This window comes from Bacillus rossius, chromosome 10 (genome assembly GCF_032445375.1).
Source record: "Bacillus rossius redtenbacheri isolate Brsri chromosome 10, Brsri_v3, whole genome shotgun sequence".
NCBI classification, from domain to species: Eukaryota; Metazoa; Arthropoda; class Insecta; order Phasmatodea; family Bacillidae; genus Bacillus; species Bacillus rossius.
This window is the reverse complement of record NC_086337.1, coordinates 4,724,642-4,747,776: the sequence shown is the minus strand read 5'-3', so window position 1 is coordinate 4,747,776 and position 23,135 is coordinate 4,724,642. Positions and strand designations below refer to the sequence as shown.

Here is a 23,135-nt window from a genome sequence, read left to right as displayed (position 1 = left end):
AGTGATTCCGATACGCACTCGTAGTATCGTGTAGAGACATCCTGGGTACACAACCTCCAAATGCTTTATGTTATTTCTTACAGTTTTAAATTCCCGTGAAGTGTTGGTCTCATGTTGCTGTAGTTGTGCGAAACGTATTTCAAAACCAGTCGTAGCTTGCGTAATTTGTTCCTCGGCCACACGCCTAGCTGTGTCATGGCGCCGTCTCTGCATTCTCTATGGATTGCTGCATGCATTCCTTCTGAACTTCGACAGAAGTAAATTTTGTGTTTTACACGAAAGAAAAATTTAATTATTCTTATTTAAATGACAAAGTAAACATATAACTATGAGACAAAAATGATTATAAACATGTAAACATGTCTCAATGTTTACACCACGAAAGCTTTTATGAGCTCTGTCCGAAAGCTGTTGAATCTAGAAATACAGATTATATGATTCTTAAAATACTTTCCCATTTTTGTAAAACCTTAGAAAATTAATTTGTGAATGTTATGTTTAAATTCAAAATCTGGTGGACATCATTTGAAGAATAAAAGTAAACTCAACTTTGACATTGTTTGGAATGTGTTTTGTCAATGCAAAGCAGTTTTTGACAAATATTGTGGCGTAGCTCAGCCGGGCCTCCGACAAATTACCACCTAAAACAAGATTATGACTAAGGGGGTAGAAAAACAAGAAATGGTAGAGCACTAGCACGAGGTACCCGAGACCTAGTCTGCTACCTATACAGGCAGTGTAGGGAGAGTTTCACGAACTGAAAGAAAACATAATCAAACAATTCAGACACAGATTTATTATTTACCAAAAAATAATGTTCACAAAATTCACTATAAATAAATTATAATAAATTATAATCAACATAAAAACATGATGCAGGCCATTCTCCAAATACGTCTACAATAATTACTTATAAACATGGCCGCTCTCCCTTCGCCACAGCTCCGCTAAGGAGTTGTCTACGCCCCCACCACTACATGTAAGTCTTCAACAAGTCATTGATCACCAAACTATTTTTTTTCTAAGGCATAATTATACTTAATACCGTTCAAAAACTACATCTCCTACACATCTTAAATTATTAAGTGCTGGACGAAGATCGCCCAGCCTGAAGTTCCATCTCACGATCCATCACTGCCGATCACTTACCCTCACTACGACACAGCGATACGGCCCGTACCGACGTGGCTCACCCGTCCAGAGAGGTCCCGCAGGCGAACAAGCCCCGGTCCCTCCCTGGACGAGAGTTTTACCTCCCGAACGAGGTCACACCGAAAATACGAACACCGAGAAAAACTTAGCCACGGAAAAAATGGCTGTCCCCCCCTCCCGCAAGGAAAACAAAAAACGTGAGGTAGACAATTCCTACTGCGCAGGCGCGGAGACTGCCCCTTCCCCTCTCGCGCTGCTAGCTAGTTTGTGCCTACGTTTCCAAACTCGGACGCCAGATGGCAACACCAAGCAGGACAGAGTCGTCGAAACGAGTACACGAAAACCTCGCGTGGCTAAACGGACAAAAACGACAAACAAAATCTAGCGCAGCGCAGCGCAGCGGGTTTTCTGGAACAACGTGGTGCATCCTCTCAGCGGACCCTGGCCAGCGGCCCGCGAGAATTAGCAAACCACGCAGCCCCGCAAAAGCCCGCGGTGCCTGCAAACTACAATCGCAGCAACCTATATTCCGCTATCCGTGCTTCGCAATCACCAGGCCAAGTATGGAAACGTGCACGTACACCAACACGTTAACCAGACGGGATACAAAAGTAAAATAAATTTAGAAAAAAAGTAAAGAAATTTTCAGACCGTGACAATATAATAATATAATAGTAATTGTTAAATATGATATTACTGGAAGCTATGAGAGATATCTACTGTATACATGAAAGTGTTTTTAACCAAATGTAGTGAGCTCCGGATGCCTGCAGGCAAGCAGAGGGCGTGGTGTGAGCGTCGAGTGAGAAGCGCGTGCTGTGATTGGTGCAGGGCCGGGGTACTTCGTGTCCGTGCTGCAGGACCACACGGGCCGTGTGCCCACGGTGGTCGGCAAGCCCAGCCGCTTCCTGGCCGACAGCATCGTGCAGGAGCGCGGCCTGGACCCCGCGCGGACACTCTTCATAGGAGACTCGTACGTGTGGGTGTGTCTGGCACGGGCCGAGGAGGCCGCGGGATAGCACTCTTGTCACTGTTTTATAAACTCTTAATAGCGGGTTGGCACAGGTATCACACGCCTTTACCCGTTCAGCCACCGTGACATGAAAAACATAGATGGATGTATAATGCTTATAGGTAGAGACCTGAAAATGTAGGTTTTATTTTTTTAAGAAATATGTGTTATTTTTCTTGGAAATAGGTGTTATTTTCATTGAAAATGGGTGTTATTTTTGTATGGTATTTACCTTTTTTTTCCGTTAAGGATGAAGAGTTGATACAATAAAAAATCATTACTACATTCGAAAAACTGTTGAATTCACAAAACTAAAAACAATGAGTATAAAACAACACACACAGAGTACAGATGCAACCATTTCACCAGCTAAGTAAATATTGTCATTGTTTTATCTACTTGCAAACACTCAAAATTAGCTATCAAATGAAAGCATGGTAAATGTTTCTATATTCTCTTCTTTTAAATTTTGTCTCCTGTCAGTAACCACCAAATTGTAGTGACTAAGAAGGCGTTCGCTGTCAACATTGTTGGTGGGCAGCCAAATGGCCTTAAGTGCTGCCTTTGTGAATACTTCATGTTCCACTCCCAAAGCCATCAGCAATTTTGCTACATCCGGTTCATTTTCATGTTTGACAGCATCCTGAACAGCTTCTTTAAGGAATTCGTAGCCTTTGTACCTAACTGAATTGTCCACACCATTAAATGCAGGGATGTTGTCAAAAACAGACAAAACACTTTTTGTTTCATTTATCAAAATGTTTTTGGGACTAAACAGCTTGCTAATGGCTTTGAAGATGTGTGCACTTGGATCACTGTTCATCAGACTTTGAAGTTTGGTCATTGCAAGAGCTGATGAGTTTTGACATTTATGTTTCACTTGTGCTTTGTCGCTTGTCGTAAGAGATGATTCTGACATGAAAGTTTCAAAAGGGGAGTCAAATACACCTTTTGATGTGCCCTCGAAGCCTTTCAGTAAATCACTCAAATACCCGTAAAGGGAATGTGCTGTCGGGTACTGCGAACCTTCAAGCTTTGTGAGAAGGCTTACAATATCAGCTGCGTGAGTTTTCATAAATATGCACTGAGCAAGAACAATTGCCACATCTTTTTCTGAAACACCAGCTACATAGTGAATACCACTATTGTTGATAGCCTTCATTTCATCTAGCTTGAAGAAATTAACAATGTCAACCAAATATTCTGCCAAATAAAACACTGCTCTGAACCACGAGTTCCAGCGTGTTGTTACTGGCATTGGAAACAAATTTGCAGCTTTAGTTGTATGTTCTGATAGATACTGCAAATAATGATGTTTCCTTTTCCGTGTATTAAGAAACGCAGTTTTCACCTTTACTACAGCCTCATTTACTTCTTTCAGTCCAATGGAAAAGCAATTTCCTACCAAAGCTAGTTTGTGGGCCCAGCATTGAACATGGGCAACGTGCTCTCCAAAAAGGACCTGCAACGATGTGACACATTTCGTCATGTAACGTGCTGAGTCTGTGACAATTGCTTGAATGTCCATGAAATTGACACTGTATTTATTAATACACTCAAGAATGGCCTGGGAACATGTTGTAGCATCTGCTTTCTCCAGAATGTTTACTGCAGCTACCTTTACCACTGGATCTGTTAAACTGTTTGACTGAATCTTAAAAAGCACCACAAACACACATCTCCCTTTGGAATCCGTAGTCTTATCACACAGAATATCAACACATTTATGCTGTGCTAATTGTTTTATTTCATCGAAGTGTGCTTGTGCTATCACAGGAACATATGTTTCCCTAAGAGATCTAACGCAAGGCAAGTCTCCAGCCCCTAAAACAAACATGTGAAGAAAATGCAATTAAAATTCCCTATTTTCTCAATCCTTTACAGAACTACATGCCTAGTTGTCACAGATTTGAAATTAAACTTACCTTCAATAAACTCATTCATCCATTCTCTTAAATTAGGATCATCCAGCTTTTCCAAAGGAATGTTGGGTTTTGAGAAAGCCTCAGTAGTTTTAACTGCAAGATTGTCAACTGCCAATTTCCTCCTTTTTGCACTATGTAGGTTGGCAAGTACAGATGTGACGTGCGACGTGCCGCGCACGTCTATAATCACGAAGCCGTCAGCCCCTTCCTTCCTAAACACGTGTGCGCGCCGCCGCCACTGACGGCCGCGACAGCTGTCACCGCCGCGTCGCCCGTTGCCAGGGCGACCGCGCCGCGTCCTTGGTTGCCATGCCAACCAGCTGGGTGCGCGCGCACACTCCTACCGGCCGCCACCCCTCGCCTACCCCTCTCTCGCCAGGCCAGCCGAGTGCGCGCGCAGCTTCCCCCTCCTCACCCAGCACCGCCTACTGGCCGCCACCCCTCGTCTACCCCTCTCTCGCCAGGCCGAGCGGGTGCGCGCGCAGCCTCCCCCTCCTCACCCAGCACCGCCTACTGGCCGCCACCCCTCGTCTACCCCTCTCTCGCCAGGCCGAGCGGGTGCGCGCGCAGCCTCCCCCTCCTCACCCAGCACCGCCTACTGGCCGCCACCCCTCGTCTACCCCTCTCTCGCCAGGCCGAGCGGGTGCGCGCGCAGCCTCCCCCTCCTCACCCAGCACCGCCTACTGGCCGCCACCCCTCGCCTACCCCTCTCTCGCCAGGCCGAGCGGGTGCGCGCGCAGCCTCCCCCTCCTCACCCAGCACCGCCTACTGGCCGCCACCCCTCGCCTACCCCTCTCTCGCCAGGCCGAGCGGGTGCGCGCGCAGCCTCCCCCTCCTCACCCAGCACCGCCTACTGGCCGCCACCCCTCGTCTACCCCTCTCTCGCCAGGCCGAGCGGGTGCGCGCGCAGCCTCCCCCTCCTCACCCAGCACCGCCTACTGGCCGCCACCCCTCGCCTACCCCTCTCTCGCCAGGCCGAGCGGGTGCGCGCGCAGCCTCCCCCTCCTCACCCAGCACCGCCTACTGGCCGCCACCCCTCGTCTACCCCTCTCTCGCCAGGCCGAGCGGGTGCGCGCGCAGCCTCCCCCTCCTCACCCAGCACCGCCTACTGGCCGCCACCCCTCGTCTACCCCTCTCTCGCCAGGCCGAGCGGGTGCGCGCGCAGCCTCCCCCTCCTCACCCAGCACCGCCTACTGGCCGCCACCCCTCGCCTACCCCTCTCTCGCCAGGCCGAGCGGGTGCGCGCGCAGCCTCCCCCTCCTCACCCACCTCCGTCTGCCCAGCCGCCTCCCCCCGCCTTCCCCTCATCTACCAAGCCGAGGTCCGTCCAAGTCACGTAGGCCGGATGGAATTCCTGGAAGCGCCCGTGATTCTTGGAACCCTCGGCCCTTCCTACGTCACGCCCTGGCCCTCAAATTGAAATAAAAAAAATAGAACACCAATCAAAATGCTAAAATTCGCGTTTTTAGCACAAAAGACTGAAATTCGCATTATTCAAAATAAAAGGCCGAAATTCGCGTTATTTTTCGCTTTATAGCAAAAGCTATTTTTTCAGGTCTCTACTTATAGGGTATGTATAATATTAGAATTCCTTTAAAATCATGACATTCTTAAGAGTTCTTTAATAAATAAATATTTTTGAATAAATTTATTATGTATAACCAACCTTCCTAAGGTGTAGTCGTGTCTTTCGATACGAGTATCTAATAAGAAGTTGGTCTATTTAGTCTTATTGCATTTGTACATCCATAAAATACACTCCTTTCATTTGTACCATGTATCATAACTTATTTTTTATTAAAATACATAGTTTTTTTAATGAAACATTAACATAACTATGAGCTTACGAAATAAATATGTTTTTAGCCTGCACATCTTTTTCCATACCATTTTTAATAACATTATTTATAAATAGTGATTCAAATTTTTTACATAATAAGTTGATATGAATATGGTCCTATGGTATAGGTATGTATTTAACATAACATTTCATGTGTGCCAAATATAATAAAATTTACTATATTATACATTTAAAAAGTTTAAAAATAAACTTTATTTATAATCTAATGACATAGGTAAGTCTTGTAAATTATGCCCCTTTCTTTTGTACCACATATCATATAACATAGGCCATGCTATGAAAAAAATGTATTATTAAAACTTTAACAAATTTATAATCTGATTTCTTGCCCTACGCAAATATTGTAATAAGCTATTTGTATTTGATTTGACCCTAATTACTAACACTTTAAAATAATGAATATTTGTTTGCTTACCAATATTGGGCATAGCATACATACCTTGTGAGTTTGTTGTATACCAACATTCACTGTTGAAGTTAAGTCGGTTTGTGAGATATAAATAATTACACTTTTTTTATGTTTTAATGCGACTTCATAATAAAACCATGAACAAAAAGCAATGATTTAAGCATGCAAGTTTGTTTTTTTCACTACTGTATCACTAAATAGTGGATGGGGATTCCAAACACATAGTGAGCCTCGCAGCAGAAGTGCTGGCAGGGACACGTGGTGTGGCCAGCAGGTTGCTCCAGGACATCTCCCTGGGCCGGACAGCTGGCTTCCAGACGCTGCTGGTGCTGTCCGGCTGCTCCCGGCTGGCCGAGGTGCAGGCAGACACGCGGCCAGACTACTACATCAGCTCCCTGTCCGCCCTGCTGCCTCTGCTGCCGGGCAACTAGTAGCCACTGTCTGTGTGCAGGTGGCCACGTGCCCAGACCACTACATCAGCTCCCTGTCCGCCCTGCTGCCTCTGCTGCCGGGCAACTAGTGGCCACTGTCTGCGTGCAGGTGGCCACGTGCCCAGACCACTACATCAGCTCCCTGTCCGCCCTGCTGCCTCTGCTGCCGGGCAACTAGTAGCCACTGTCTGCGTGCAGGTGGCCACGTGCCCAGACCACTACATCAGCTCCCTGTCCGCCCTGCTGCCTCTGCTGCCGGGCAACTAGTGGCCACTGTCTGCGTGCAGGTGGCCACGTGCCCAGACCACTACATCAGCTCCCTGTCCGCCCTGCTGCCTCTGCTGCCGGGCAACTAGTGGCCACTGTCTGCGTGCAGGCGGCCACGTGCCCAGACCACTACATCAGCTCCCTGTCCGCCCTGCTGCCTCTGCTGCCGGGCAACTAGTAGCCACTGTCTGCGTGCAGGTGGCCACGTGCCCAGACCACTACATCAGCTCCCTGTCCGCCCTGCTGCCTCTGCTGCCGGGCAACTAGTGGCCACTGTCTGCGTGCAGGTGGCCACGTGCCCAGACCACTACATCAGCTCCCTGTCCGCCCTGCTGCCTCTGCTGCCGGGCAACTAGTGGCCACTGTCTGCGTGCAGGCGGCCACGTGCCCAGACCACTACATCAGCTCCCTGTCCGCCCTGCTGCCTCTGCTGCCGGGCAACTAGTGGCCACTGTCTCCGTGCAGGCGGCCACGTGCCCAGACCACTACATCAGCTCCCTGTCCGCCCTGCTGCCTCTGCTGCCGGGCAACTAGTGGCCACTGTCTGCGTGCAGGCGGCCACGTGCCCAGACCACTACATCAGCTCCCTGTCCGCCCTGCTGCCTCTGCTGCCGGGCAACTAGTGGCCACTGTCTCCGTGCAGGCGGCCACGTGCCCAGACCACTACATCAGCTCCCTGTCCGCCCTGCTGCCTCTGCTGCCAGGCAACTAGTGGCCACTGTCTCCGTGCAGGCTGCCACGTGCCCAGACCACTACATCAGCTCCCTTTCTGCCCTGCTGCCTCTGCTGCCGGGCAACTAGTGGCCACTGACTGCGTGCAGGCAACACCAGGTTCCCCAGTGTTTCTGAGCTTATCAGTAGAGATGGGCGAAGCTTCAAGTTCAATTAGCAGGTAAACTGTTTTGAATTTACAGAGTTGCAAAAGGTTTTTTAAGTAATATATGCAAAATTTTACATTTTCAGATCATATTTTTTTAATCATTATTTATAATTATTTAGGCATATGATAGTAAATCATGTCACAGACGTAATTCTGGAGAGTTTTAGTTTCTGGGAAATAGGGCAAGTGAAAAAATAACATGTTAAGTCAGTTAAAAATTTTAAAAAAACTTTGAGCAAAATTATTGTTATAATAATTCAATTTGAAAAAAAAAAGTGTGTTTTCATTCCCTTTATGATAAAATACTTTTGCTTAAGTTATTTTACACATTATTTCCCTGAAAGGCCTTTCTCCAGGATACTTGCATTTAATTAACGTGTTGAAATTATTAATAATACAAATACAGACACTGACTGACTCTGAAACGCTGTATGCGCTCACAGAGTAACATTTCCACTGCTCTTTGCTAACCTGTTCCTCCTGGCATTGCGACAGAGGCCGTGGCACAAAGATAATATAGGGTAGGTGCACCAGTAGTCTGCCAGTTAGAGGAAGTAATGCATTCAGATAATGTTTTTAATATCAAAAATACATAGTTTTACATTTAAGTAGACAGCATTACTTATTACTAAGTTAATATTAAAACATAAAAAATTCTTTTTGAAAATAATTTTAATAGAGTATTTTATAAAAAAGAAAAACTTCTAAATTAGCCATTTCACCAATACTCAGCCACTTATCACCAGTATTCAACCAGCATGTATCCTGAGGTCAGCCACCAGGGTGTAGAGACTAAAACAAGCCATTCTTGTGATAACTTGTTCCAGTATAGGCCAATTAAACTATTTAATGAGTAAAACATTATACATATTAGCTTATGAACAATGCAAAAGCTAAAACTAGCTAACCTATGTGACAGTTTGTATATCTTTGTGATTAATGTTGAATTTGTACAGTCCTCTTCCATAAGCTGTAGGGTTTTCTAATCTTCCAACAATGTCCCCTTTTTTAAAAGGGTATTCATCGATGACAGTTGGGAAGCCATACACATAACCAGAGTGATCTCTTGTCATCTTCGGTCGAAGAAATGTCCCTTCATACCCTTCACTGTTCACACGAATCACTTTTCCAATGAAGAATCTTCCGGCATTAGGTTTGTCATCATTGAAGGAAATCAGCAACCAGTCATCAATGTGTACCTGTAATTAATTTGAATATTAAAATCAAAAATTAAATTATATTATTAATATCAATCAGTAGTATGGCATGAGATTACAGTAGGAAGCAACAAGAAGCCAAAGCTGACATAAAAGTGTAATTTTTAAAGTTAATAGGTATTATATTATTTAATAAAATATTAAATAATATTTTAAAATATAATAATTAATATATAGGCCTATCATAAATATTTAATATAATAGCCTACTTTCTGTCTTACCTCTTCAGTCTTTCCAATTGGCCGTACATGGGGAAATAACTTGCCAAATTTCCATATTCGGGGCACTCTTGGTTCCTCATTGACACACTGGTTTTCACTTTCAGGTTCATCAACATTGATCTCTTCATCATTTTCCATGGAAAGTGGAACTTTTTTCTTCTTTTTTCCTTTGTTTGAATTTTTTTGTTCTCTCTCGGCCTTCCTTTTCCTTTTAGATTCAGTTTCTTCTAGCTTGGCTTGTTCCTTACTTTTCATGAATGCTCGCCATTTCTGGGATGAAATAGCACTCGGTGCTTTTTCTTTGGGCACTTTCTTCTTAATATTCGTTATTGGTTTTGGGTAAAACAGGTGTTTCTTGAAAGGTGATGGGGTTGTCCTACCATCCTTTTCAACGGAAATAACGACAGGTATTTCGGGAATGTGCCTAGCATATTCAGCACACGTAATCTGATGAATTTTAAATTCTTCTGAGATGGGCTCAATATCTTCAGTATTTACTAATGGAACAACATAATTTTCTGCCAAAGTCTGCTCATTGTGTTCAAGAGGTGCGGTTGGAGAGACTTCATTTCCCACTAGCATATGCTCATCTTCACAAGTTTTCACTGGAGTCACTTGATTCTCCTCTGTATACCTCTGCTCAATACCTCCCATTGTAGAAGAAGCTGAACACAATGCTCTGCCATTTTCAGTATCAATATGGGCTGATTCGCCCATCGTTAATGGCAGTTCTGACTCCATCATAATTTCCATGTCAGCAATATCTAAGGTGTGTAAATAAAGGGAGTTATCAGATGTCACTGACTCGTCAATTACATCGGTGAAAGGCCTTGAACATGTTGGTGTGGTGCAAATGAGATTTTTGGTTTTTTTGAGCTCTTCTAATATGTCATCAGTGTTTATTCCCTTCTGTAAAAGTTGTGGTCTTAAAAATGAAATGACAATTTCTGCAGTATGTACTTGTTCTCTGTTTAAAGAAACTGGAGCATCCATGTTATAGCTGCTAAGAGTTTCAAGTTTGTTTTGAACACATTTACTATAATCCACTGAATCTGGCTGAAAGGGGTAAAGTCCACATTTACGAAAGCCATTCTGAATGATCTCCTGTAAAGAAGGGTTATCAAGTACTGTGGCCAACAATGGGCAAAATGTTGACTTGGTTAAGACAGTGTTCACATTTTCTGGTTTGTACTGCCATTCTCTCACTGTCTTTTTCCACTCCGATTTAAGAGGCTTGAAAACACTCACATCGGCTGGTTGCATTAGATGTGTGGTGTTTGGTGCTAAGCATAAAGTATTATTCCATTATTACTACAAAACTCGCTCAGTTCTAATGTTAAATGCGACTTGTGACCATCAACAAACAATATAACAGGTTTGGGCACTTCTTCATCTTCAAGCCACTTATTTACACCATTTGCCACATACTCAAAAAATATTTCACTTTTCATCCAACCACTTTCACTCCTCCCCAAAAACCAGTTTTCCGGAATACTGTCAATTACTTCACGTGGTGGTCTGACATAAGGGAACACCACCATTGGGAAGAGAGTTTTACCACTGGCTGTAAAAACTAGAAGGACAGTAATAGTCTCTTTTTCATTTGCCAATTTCACTTCATAGACATCTTTCCAACCTTTAGGGGCAATCACTTTTCCAGTCTTAGGACATAAACTAAAGCTGGTCTCATCACCATTCAGAATTCTTTTTTGGATCCTGTAAGATGTCTTTGGCATTGATCTCTTCTAGGTATTGCTCCAAGTCTTTAAACCACTTTCGTATGGATTCCCCTGTAATAATTGCACGTCCTTTGGTTAAACTTTCAGGCGTTCTCTGTACTAACTCTGGATGTCTCTTCATGAAAGAAGCATACCATTTCTTCCCAGGGCGGTCATCATTAAATGGAGTTTCCCTTTTTGTTGATTTTATAATTTGTTGTACAGAATTTAACAGTTCTTCTTTTTTCCTTGGAAAACCACTTTTTGCAAGATTTACTAACCACTGCACTAATTTTCTTTCTTCTTCTTCACTCAACACAGTTGAAGGACCCATTTTTCTTGGGCCTTCTTTTACCCTTCCATGAAGACGATCTTGTAATGAACCTCTTGGTACTCCAAATTCACGACTTGCTTGTCGAATTCCCATGCTCTGTTCCCTGATTGCACGCAAAGCATCTGCCAGGGCATCCTCGCTGTAATTGTGAATGACTCTTTTTCCTAATGCCATCTTGTCCTTTGTTGTTTTGCAACAGTAGGGTAGTCGCAAAACCACTGCAAAATAGAATTTTAAAGTATAAAATAATCACGTTATTTTGAATATATATTTTAATAAAATGATAGGACTACCTACAGTAAATAGGCTATTAGCTAAGAGCAGGACATCAGGCATACGGTGATAGGCTATTCTGCCTCTTGTCATGTAGGCTACTATTCCTATTCAGTTAGTCCAACAGGTAGCCAATATTTACCATATTAAATTGTAACGAAGCACATTATTATTTAAGTGGGCTATGATAATATAACAAATAAATTTAGTACAAAACTTCTTATTCTTACATAGACAAAAACACTTTAACTGCACATTTATTAAAAATCATTCTGGTGGCTGAACTAAGGAGACATAAACACCATTACTCAGCCATTAACAAGTTGACAAACTATTAGGTGGCTGACTACTGGTGATTTGGAACAAAACTATATATCACGGTGCACCAAATAATAAGAAACTTTTCTGCATCCATAGACCATAAAAATACCAAAAATATTGTGTATGGTATAATTCACCAATAGTCGGCCGCTGTGGCTGACTACTGGAGATATCTTCGCAAAACGAGCCCTATACACAGATTCACGAAATATTTGTTAAAATTTACTCTTCTAATAATTTAGTAAAAACATTACTATGCAAATAAACTACTTCCAAAACACATTAACATAATATTATCATCTGAGTTACCTTTAAAAGCTGGAGGAGTACACTAACAAAAAACTTCAATGGATTCCATCTTGCAAAGACAATGACAACTGTGTTTAAAAAAAAAATCATACCTAGATAACATATCTTTTCAGGTGGTGTTATGGTGCTTCTCCCATAGACAAAATAAACTGGTCCGAGCATTCGGCCAGTGCATGGAGTATACTACCACAGATATACTTATTTTAAGCAAATTAATTAGGAAATGGCTGACTAATGGGGGGTGGCTGGGATAAGGAGACTTTACCCTACGTGGGGGCGTAGCGTCATATTTTGACGATGTCGATAGTTTAAGCATTTTGCAGGGATAAAGTAGCGATATTTAGTTTTTAATACATATATTGTGTATACATATTATATAAAAGTGTTTGTTATATTCATCATTTTTCAACAGGTGCTTTATGCACTCACAACTAACTAGTTTGCACATAAGTTTATAAACTAAATGTGAAGTGAAAACACAACCAGGAAAAAGGGTCATCCCGGTATTATTTATCCATTTTCTTTTGTTTATTTCTGGTTAATAATGTTGTTTTTCCCCTTCCTTTTCAAATTGACGTACCTTTTTTTAAACAATACTAGGTGAAATTTCCATAGTAGCATCTTTTATAAACAAAATATAGCAGTATGATGTGTATATTAGATAGTCAAATAATGAAAATAAAAATTAGCACATTCATAGTGCTACAATAGTAGTGAAAATAGATACCACTGAAGGATGCTTTACTTGTTTGGAGGGGGAGGGGGCTGTAAATGCATTTGAGAAATGAAAATATTTTATTGTTAAAAATTTTATGCTGTGTATTTTTACAACTTTGATGTACCACGGGTCTTCTTTCATGTGAGTGTAGCCAAAGTTACTCACTCAATTTGGCTAATTTTTCGAGTTTGCCCATCTCTATTTATAATTTGACATTTACATTCCTTTAAGTTATAAAATTATGTTTTACAAGCTGATAGACAGTGTAGTTGATGTTGAACACTTATACATAGACTTGTGCCATTTAATATATTTCCTGTAAAAATGTTAATGGACAGTTTGATTTAGCTTTTTTTTTTTGTCATGTTTTTTTTTGTTTTTCTTTGCCTCATTGTTTCAATAGTGATAAATTACTTTTGTTTGTTTCTCATGGTCACGAAAATTAATGGTGTAAAAATGCACACTTAACAATTGTGCATTGGAAAATTAATTTGCTTATGATTAGTAGTTGTAATGTGACCTTTTAAACTACAAAATAATTTAAGATGGTATTTTTAAATTTTTTCTTTCAAATATCATCACTGTATACCATACATGGATCTTATGAATTACTCCAGTTATTGTAAACTTTCAGTTCAAGGAGAAAAAAAAAATCATATTTACAACAAAAAGAGAAACTTTCATGTACATTCTGTTTCAAAAATGTTTTCAAACAATACAAGCTTTCTTTTCCACTGCCTCTGTGTAGCACGTATGAAAATGTAGCCAGTGTAGAATAGCATCATGTCTAATTAAGTGGATACCTGTATGAAGTGTGCACTCTCATACTAAGTAAAACATATTTGATAGCTCTCACACCTTTGTAGTGATAGCTAGTGATAACGCTGCCATAGTCCCGTCTTATGTTCAGTTCACAGTTGTAGTTGTGTGTAATTTTGAAGTGAAACTTCTGTGCTGAGGGGGCTAAAGTTTTTGAGCGTTACGAAAATTGTGATTGCACGAGGTGAATAGTTGGGCACGTGGTGGGGGAGTAGAGTGCGTCATGTGCTAGCGGTCGAATGGGAAGACGTCAAGGGGAGGGGGAATAGGTACGTAGCGCAGCATGCTATATGCTAGTTGTAACAGTCGAAAGGGGAGAGGTAGAATAGATGCAGCAGTGATGCTGCAGAATTCTTGCAACAGAGCTTGTGTTTGTCTATTACTTAGTTTTTATTTCTTTTTATTTTGGGATCATACCCACATCTTTACTATTCTCAATTATTATCTCTTCTTCAATAAAAATCTAACAATTTATCTCTATCTGCACATAACAAGCAAGAAGTAACATCTGTCATGCGTGGACTCCACGCACAAACTTTTATTTCATAAAAAAATATAAATGAATCCCTCGTGGTACAGTGCGTCATAAAATATTTCCCTCATGGTTAGTACCACCACTTATTTGTTAAATTGAAGAATGTACTATATAATTATTTACGTAGTGGTACTTACGTCTGTAAATGTGGAGGCACACAACCGGCAGTACTTAAGCTGCTGTTGCGTAAAGTCTGAATAGAGCAGGATTAAAGGAACAAAAGTTGGTTGGGAAAGAGGTTTTTTAAGAACGACAAAACAGCTGGAGCTTGTTTCTTGGCTTGTGTCCACACTGACCTCTGTGTTGTTGTTGTTGTTGTTGTTGTTGTTGGCCACGCTTCCTGCAGGCACACTTGTTTAGACAGCTTCACCACATCTCACCTCGTTCCTCCCTTACAGCCAAGTCTTATCTCATCCTCTCGTTCTCCCTTACAGGTAGAATCTTATCCTCACTTACAGGTCCAGTCTTATTGGAGGGAGCAAATTTAAAGCAGTTTTGTTTTATAGCTTTCATGCCAAAATGTGAAAGCTATTTTCACAATGTGCCCTCACTTGCTATACAAAGTGGGTACTTAATATATTTCTGCACTACTACTTATCTGTTGATAACTGCAGTAATTTCAAACTATTTTTTTAGTGATTTACATTTTAGTTTTTTTATTTGTGTATTTCCTTCATTTTTTAACAAAATTTTTAATCTCATTCAGTACCAATACTGACTATATTTTATTTATGAATAGATTTTTTTTCTTGATTTTAGGTACCGTTTCAGTCTTAAGTGTGGATACACAACAATTGTTTTGTAGTTAGTTACAGGAATATGTCTTGCCTAGGTTAGTAATATTGTCATTGATGTGTGACGTGACGGCTGGGACTTGAGATTAGCAGTTTCGGCTTCTTATCGTGTCCTTCACCAGCAAGAGCGACTCTGTTCTGCACGCTCCGTGTGACGCGAGCTCTCCGGCTCCGTGTGTCCACAGCACGGGAGCACGGGTGGCTCAGCGGCGCCTGGAAATAAGCATGGTCGGCAAAATGGGTAATGGCCCGGCTGGGAGTTTTGAGATGAACATGATTCTTTAATGTTGCACTTGCTGATTATAATGCATCTTTATTTTGTAGTATGTACCGTATATACTCGTGTATAGCGGGCCCTTTTTTCCCTCAAGTAAAGGAAAAAATCAAGGATGCGCACTATACACGGAAAAAAAAAAAAAGGTAGAACGGGGAAGGCGGGGAGGAGGAGTGGTAGTCGTTAACTGCCGGGTGACGGGTGAGCCCACATACGCACAAGCGACGAGGCCTCTCTTTTACACTCACACTCTCACACATGTGCGCGCGCGAGGTGAGTCATCTAGTCCGCGCCAGCTTAGCAACGGTGACGGGAGTGGTGGTGTTTAGTCCTGTCAACTGTCAAGGTTACTTGATGGTCCCGTTCCTGCCTGCCTCCCTCCCTCCCGTTCTCGTTGTAACGATACAGCGCTTCATGATCTTCCGTCCACACAGCAGAGTTTAGCTTGCTCGGTCGTTTCAGATGGTACAGTATGCCACAAAAGTTTTGCTTTCAGATGGAAGAGTACTGAATTTAAGTATTTTCCTGACACATCACCACACATCAATGTAAATAATCATTTGTTTCATAAGTAATTACTTAACAGGTACCACAAAATGTTAGTAAAATTTATTTTTTGGGAAAAAAAAATATAATTTTTTTTTAATTTGTTGCAAAAATTGTGGCGCGCGCTATACACGAGTAAATACGGTATATCTTAACTTAAAAAAAACACATTTTTACTTTGTGTTGATCAGGGTGTTCCAGCATTCAGCCTCCTGTGTTTGTGAAGTGGTCCAATTATTAAGTTACCTATCGAGTTAATTCATGTTTGTCTGAGGACTTTAAACATTCAAACTTATAATTGTGATTTTTCTGTTCTTGTTGGAATTACTTAAACATAATCTTCCATGTAAACAGATGATTTGTAATTGTTGTTATTATTATTATTATTCTATATGTATGTTATTTGATAATTATTGTGTGGTATGTTTTGGAATATTTTTTCTGTAGTGGTTTAACTAGGAATTGAATAGCAAAGCGTTATACTGATGTGATAATGAATTGAAGTGAGATGAAAAATGTGATAATGGATTTTCCTCTACAAGTTAGTGAGTGAAGGTGCTATATAAATTGTAGTCATTATTTGAATAGAGTTTACAAACTTTTATGTATTAAATTAAATGTTTAATGCTGTTAATGTAACCTTTACATTCCACTGTGAATTGCAGTTGTGTTAATGTGAACATTTAGTACTTTTGTGTATCAGATTGGTAGGAACAAGCGTTTATCTTATTTGCGGTAATGTGACTTTTTATGCGAAATTTAAAATTGTTTTTGTTTGTAAAATAAAATTAAATATTTAAAAAAAATACTGATAATCATTTTTTCAAACTGTCTGTGTACTGCAAAACTGCCATTAAAAATGAACTTGTATCACTTTATATAGTAAATGGTGTCCAAAAATTTCAAAAAAAAAATTTCAATATTCCACTTACATGATTACCTATTGTTTTTGGTTATTCCTGTCCGCATCGTCTGTTGTTTAAAAATCCAAACTGTTGCTCAAGCTTATACTTAGAACACGGGTGGTTAAAAACTCCGGAGGGTAAAGAAATCACTAATTAAGCAGCCCCACCGACCGAGAGAGGCCCCGAGGATGAAGAGAAAACTATTTGAATTAATTAACTGAGCAGAACTACTTATCGGAGAGACAACGGTGATGTCCTTGGGGTGTCTGCAGAGACGTCCGCTCTCGGCCGGTTGTAGAAGGAGACTGGGGAGAGACCCGGGCTTGCGGCAGGCAACTTGGCACCCTTCGCGCCGAACACAATTACCGTTAACATCTCTGCTACTGCGTGCCCCGGGTTATTATAGAAAATAACATGAACTCAATATAAAAATTAACATATACACATCCATGACCAGACCATCTGTAATAATTGCTTATGTGGTAAATTAGTTTGTATAAAGTTATATGTTAGTTCCGTCGTCGCCCGCTAGGGAGCGTCCTTGTCCGTGCTTGTACGTACTTAATTACAAAAATATAATATGTTAATAAAACAAAAGACACTCACTTACTGATTCGTCGAGACACTATTTTGGGGCGAAAAGAAAAGGATTACAATATTAGTTAATATATATTAGGTGTGCGGTGCACTGCAGCTAAGCGCCCTCTTGCTGTAGTTCGTGGCGCGCAGTTTGAATCGCACACGGCTACGTACGTCACGACACAAATGCCGGGTAGGAAAGGTGGTTGGAAAGGGAACGGTGGATGATCAGGCTCGTGGGGCGAAGCCCCGGCTGACGTCAGTGTGACGAATGCACAATCAATAGTCTGTCAATATTTTGAGTTTTACGTAGAGTATATCTCATGACCATCAAGTGTTTTAGTGAGAAGTGCTTCTTCTATATCTGGTTCTATGGATACTTTATTAATTTTTTGTGTACATGATCATGTTTTTTACATGCTCGAGATTTGTGTTACGTTTGTAAATATGCATATATAAAGTAAAGCAACCAGTGATATAATTGTGATATACAAACTTTCTGCTAGAGGTCATGTAACCTGTGATTATAACTTGGCTTTTAAAATAAGTGAGAAATCAGCATGAAAAGTTAGGGATCATTAAAGAAACAAAAAAATTTATGTGGAAAAATAAGTGATTCGATAAGCAGTGTTTGTTTTTTCCTTATGTGTTTATATCCTTCCAACTTTTGAGATTGTGTATTTTTATTTCTGAACATTTTAGAGGTTAGTTTGTTCCTAAAGCAAATTGAGCCTAAGATATTTGCCTGCACACATCTTAATTGTGTGCTGGTTCCCTTGGATATACAGTAGAACCCTGTTATAATGAATCTGAAGGGAGTAGTTTATATGTTCACTATAGAGGGGAAACTTTATATCTGGGAAAACTTTTATATTGGCAATACATACTCAAAAGCATAATCTTTACTGCACATAGGCCTAAGCCAAGAAAAGAAAGAATGAAAATACTCAGAACAACATTTTTATGAGCAAATGCAGATATTATTTTTAATACACTACACATTTACAAACTTTCTAGTAATGGTTCTTCGACATCGGCGTATTTTCCTTTTTTCAGGCATTTAATACTCTGTGACGTATTCGCAGCTTGAGAAAGAAGATTGTTCAGCTTGTTTAATATTGTACTTAATGTGGATGTTGCAATTCCCAGTTCCTTTGCTATTAACACGTGCGGGACAGTGGGGTTGGAGTCTCCGTTTTCAATAATGTCCAGTTTATCTCGCACAGATAATGCCTTACGTTTTTTAACGCGTTTTTCGCCCTTTTTTATGTACGTATTTCTTATTGAAGCACATTTGCAGCTTAATAACACGAAATTCTTTTTACCGTCAAAAGTAAATAAATGAAAAATAACGAGTCTGGCGCATCACAGATCACTACGTATCATTTTGTATCGCAGTTGCTAAAGCTGGAACGAAAATTTCTTACTTTCTATGGAAAAATTTAGAGAGTTCTATCTAGTGCTAGTCTTACGAACCTTACTCGTCAAAATGTCCGAAACGTGAACGATAAAAATGAGACGTAAAAATATTGAATTTGCTGCTATAATGTACATATGTATTTGTGTGGCGGTAATTTATTTTTAATTTTGATAACTTATTAAATGTACACGCGTTCGCCCATTCTTTAACTATGCAGGGAAAATTATTTATTTTCACCAAACTGAGCACCATTTCTGGCTACACGTAGCCTACCGAGGCCACTCGATTACGACTTGTTTATAATATGAAGCTTGGTAAAGTTCTATATGCTATATACCAACAGCAAAACCGGAAACAAGATGGCGCATGTACGTGGAGACACTATAATACTAGCAAACACAAAAACATCAAACTTTATTGAAGAAAAAAAACCCAAATAAAAAAATAAAAATACATAAAACAACATGTGTCATAAAAAAATTAACAAACAATAAGTTATTTTGTTATTAAATTTAAAATTCAAAAAATTAGTACATTAATATAAACAATACGAAACCCCAATTAACTGAAAATTAAACAATTCACTGCTCACAAACTAAGTAATGTGCACATATACCAGCTACATCAGTCGAAGGCTACAAGATTTCTCTACAAAATGTAGTGTCCACTTTTTCAAAATGGGTCGACAGATTTTCTGTATATGCTTTTCGCAACAACTGCATGCAAGAAAAACTGGAGTAAGGCTGCGCGGAAAATGCTACGAATTCAACATTTTATAAAATTTTATTGGTTCATTATGACCGATTATAGAATAAACACACATCACACAATGTCTGTCTTTATTAAAACTTATATTTATTAACTTTTTTAGAGCATAGGTCAATAAAAATACTACATTTATAATCACCTTTAAGCCTCAAAAATTATTATATATTAAAAAATTCGCATCTGACAAACTAAGTAATGTGCACATATACCAGCTACATCAGTCGATTGCTACAAGCTTTTTCTACAAAATGTACTGTTCACTTTTTCAAAATTGGTCGACAGATTTTCTGTATATGCTTTTAGAAACAACTACGTGCAAGAAAAACTGGAGTTAGGTCCGCGCGGAAAATGCTACGAATTCAATATTTTATATAATTATGTTGGTTTCTTTTAGACCAATGAAATCATTAACGTTATTCACACAATGTCTATCCTTATCAAAACTTATATTTATTTACTTTTTTAAAGCATAGGTCTATAAAAATACTACATTAATAATCACCCTTGCAACTCAAAAATTATTATATATTAAAAAATTCGCAGCTGACAAACTAAGTAATGTGCACATATACCAGCTACATCAGTCGAAGGCTACAAGATTTCTCTACAAAATGTAGTGTCCACTTTTTCAAAATGGGTCGACAGATTTTCTGTATATGCTTTTCGCAACAACTGCATGCAAGAAAAACTGGAGTAAGGCTGCGCGGAAAATGCTACGAATTCAACATTTTATAAAATTTTATTGGTTCATTATGACCGATTATAGAATAAACACACATCACACAATGTCTGTCTTTATTAAAACTTATATTTATTAACTTTTTTAGAGCATAGGTCAATAAAAATACTACATTTATAATCACCTTTAAGCCTCAAAAATTATTATATATTAAAAAATTCGCATCTGACAAACTAAGTAATGTGCACATATACCAGCTACATCAGTCGATTGCTACAAGCTTTTTCTACAAAATGTACTGTTCACTTTTTCAAAATTGGTCGACAGATTTTCTGTATATGCTTTTAGAAACAACTACGTGCAAGAAAAACTGGAGTTAGGTCCGCGCGGAAAATGCTACGAATTCAATATTTTATATAATTATGTTGGTTTCTTTTAGACCAATGAAATCATTAACGTTATTCACACAATGTCTATCCTTATCAAAACTTATATTTATTTACTTTTTTAAAGCATAGGTCTATAAAAATACTACATTAATAATCTTCTGTATATGCTTTTCGCAACAACTGCATACAAGAAAAACTGGAGTTAGGCTGCGCGAAAAATGCTACGAATTCAACATTTTATAAAATTTTATTGGTTTCATTATGACCGATTATAGAATAAACACACATCACACAATGTCTGTCTTTATTAAAACTTATATTTATTAACTTTGTTAGAGCATAGGTCAATAAAAATACTACATTTATAATCACCCATGCACCTATTAAATTATTATTTATTAAAAAATTCGCAGCTGAAAAACTAAGTAATGTGCACATATACCAGCTACATCAGTCGATTGCTACAAGCTTTTTCTACAAAATTTACTGTTCACTTTTTCAAAATAGGTCGACAGATTTTCTGTATATGCTTTTTTCAACAACTGCGTGCAAGAAAAACTGGAGTTAGGCCGCGCAAAAAATGCTATGAATTCAACTTTGTTTTTTTTATTTATTGCCGTTATTTATTTCAATTAATGTTCATAATTTTTTTCTCTATAGTGTTTCCTTATTGTAGAAATAATTTTTTTTTTTACTGGAAAAGGGTAAAGTTCTCTACAAAAACTATATTTATAATTACTCCAGCACCCCTTAATAATTCAAACATTAAAAAATTTTCTGTATATACACTAAATATTGTGCTCATGGACTGACTTTATTCCGGACAAAGCAGTACATTTTGGTTAGAATTTTTACCTATATATTTATTTATAGGTTGGTATACTGCAATTTTTTTAAAATAATTTTTGCTATTAAAGAAGAAATTTATTGGATATACTATATAACTACACTTATCTTTTAATGATTATTTGACTTAATAATTTTGTTTGTAATTGTTTTTTTTCTCAAGTGTGTGTTGTTTGGTAATCTTATTCGTCTGATAAGAAAATAGTTGCCACTTGTTTTTATTAATGTGTTTTATCCTTTTTTTATATTTAACCACCGTAAGTTGGTTAATTGTTTGGTTTATTTAGCCATTATTGTACTTCATATATTCATTCAGTAGGTATTTTTAATTGTTCCTTTTCTTCTTTATTGTTCGTTTGTGTTGTAAATATTCTGTTCTTCGACAGTGATTGTTTTTAATTGTTATAATTTTGTGTAATTTATTCACAGATTAATTTTTTGCTGCATTAATTTTTTTATGTATAGAAATACCTTTTGGCTGGTTTCTTTGTGGGTATTGTAATAGTGTCCAATGAAATTAAAATTAGCTCAGTGCTTATGTTGATGTATTTTATTTTTTTCCTATCTATTTTTTTTTAATTTTTTCTTTCTTCAATAAATCTATTTTGCATAACTTTTTACATGGTACGTAATACAATTTGTTATTTCTATCATTAATACAATCATAACAATTACATATTTAGTCGTCTTTAGTTTTAGTCAATATAGTAACAATGTAATGTCATATATTGATATGACACACATAACTTATTCATTGGTTTAGTAATGCAAGTTAATCTCATATATCCTATATTCGTTTATTCAATTGTTCTTTTTTAATGTTAATTTAGACAAAAATACAGACTAAATAACTTTTTTTTAGGAGGTATTACAACTCTTTATGCTTCGATATCTATTACCACATATATAGGCTACTCATAATCTCACTTAAAATAAATCCACTACATTGAAACAATAATAATATATCTACGCACAAAGTTCCATTCATGTTAACTTTTAATAAATTTGTTTGTTACATAATTTCATTTTGGAAAACTATTCATTCCATGTATAAGTGTTTTCGCTGAATAGTGACATTGCAATGAAATTAAACAATCAAAGTGTTTTAAAAAAATAGTTTTACTTTGACACAGAACGTTCGGCTAGAAAAATGCAGCATAACAACTTGTAATAAATAAAATGCAATACTTCCATTAGTGAAATTGCTAAAATACATAAGTAAATAATTTACGACCAATCGGATTGTATTAAATCTGTATACATTGAAAAATCCCTGCTTCAGCCTGAGACATGCAGGTTTTTCGGATATTTCTGAAACAGTGTCACCAATTAATGACCAGAAAAGAAGTAAATAGTTCATTGCCGGTCATTAACCAACATTACAAAACAAATTACAAAAATTCTTACATTCACTAAATATACTGATTTTTTAAAATGCAATTTACAATATGAATGATGAAATACACAGTAAGGGATTATAAAAAATATGATCCATCAAGACAATTATAAACGATTCAGACACCTAAAAATTTT

At 38.7% G+C, this 23,135-nt stretch overlaps 1 protein-coding gene across 4 annotated transcripts in view; it reads left to right on the top strand.

Annotated features, from left to right (window-relative positions):
* The window catches only part of LOC134535732 (glycerol-3-phosphate phosphatase-like), a 67,881-nt gene extending 58,349 nt beyond the window's left edge, over positions 1–9,532 (top strand). For all 4 annotated transcript variants that reach the window (XM_063374954.1, XM_063374953.1, XM_063374955.1 and 1 more), the window contains 2 exons: positions 1,984–2,125; positions 6,634–9,532. In XM_063374954.1, coding sequence (XP_063231024.1) covers positions 1,984–2,125; positions 6,634–6,790 — 299 coding nt within the window. In that variant the 3' untranslated portion in view covers positions 6,791–9,532. The remainder of the gene's footprint in view (positions 1–1,983; positions 2,126–6,633) is intronic.
* Positions 9,533–23,135: the final 13,603 nt, after the last annotated feature.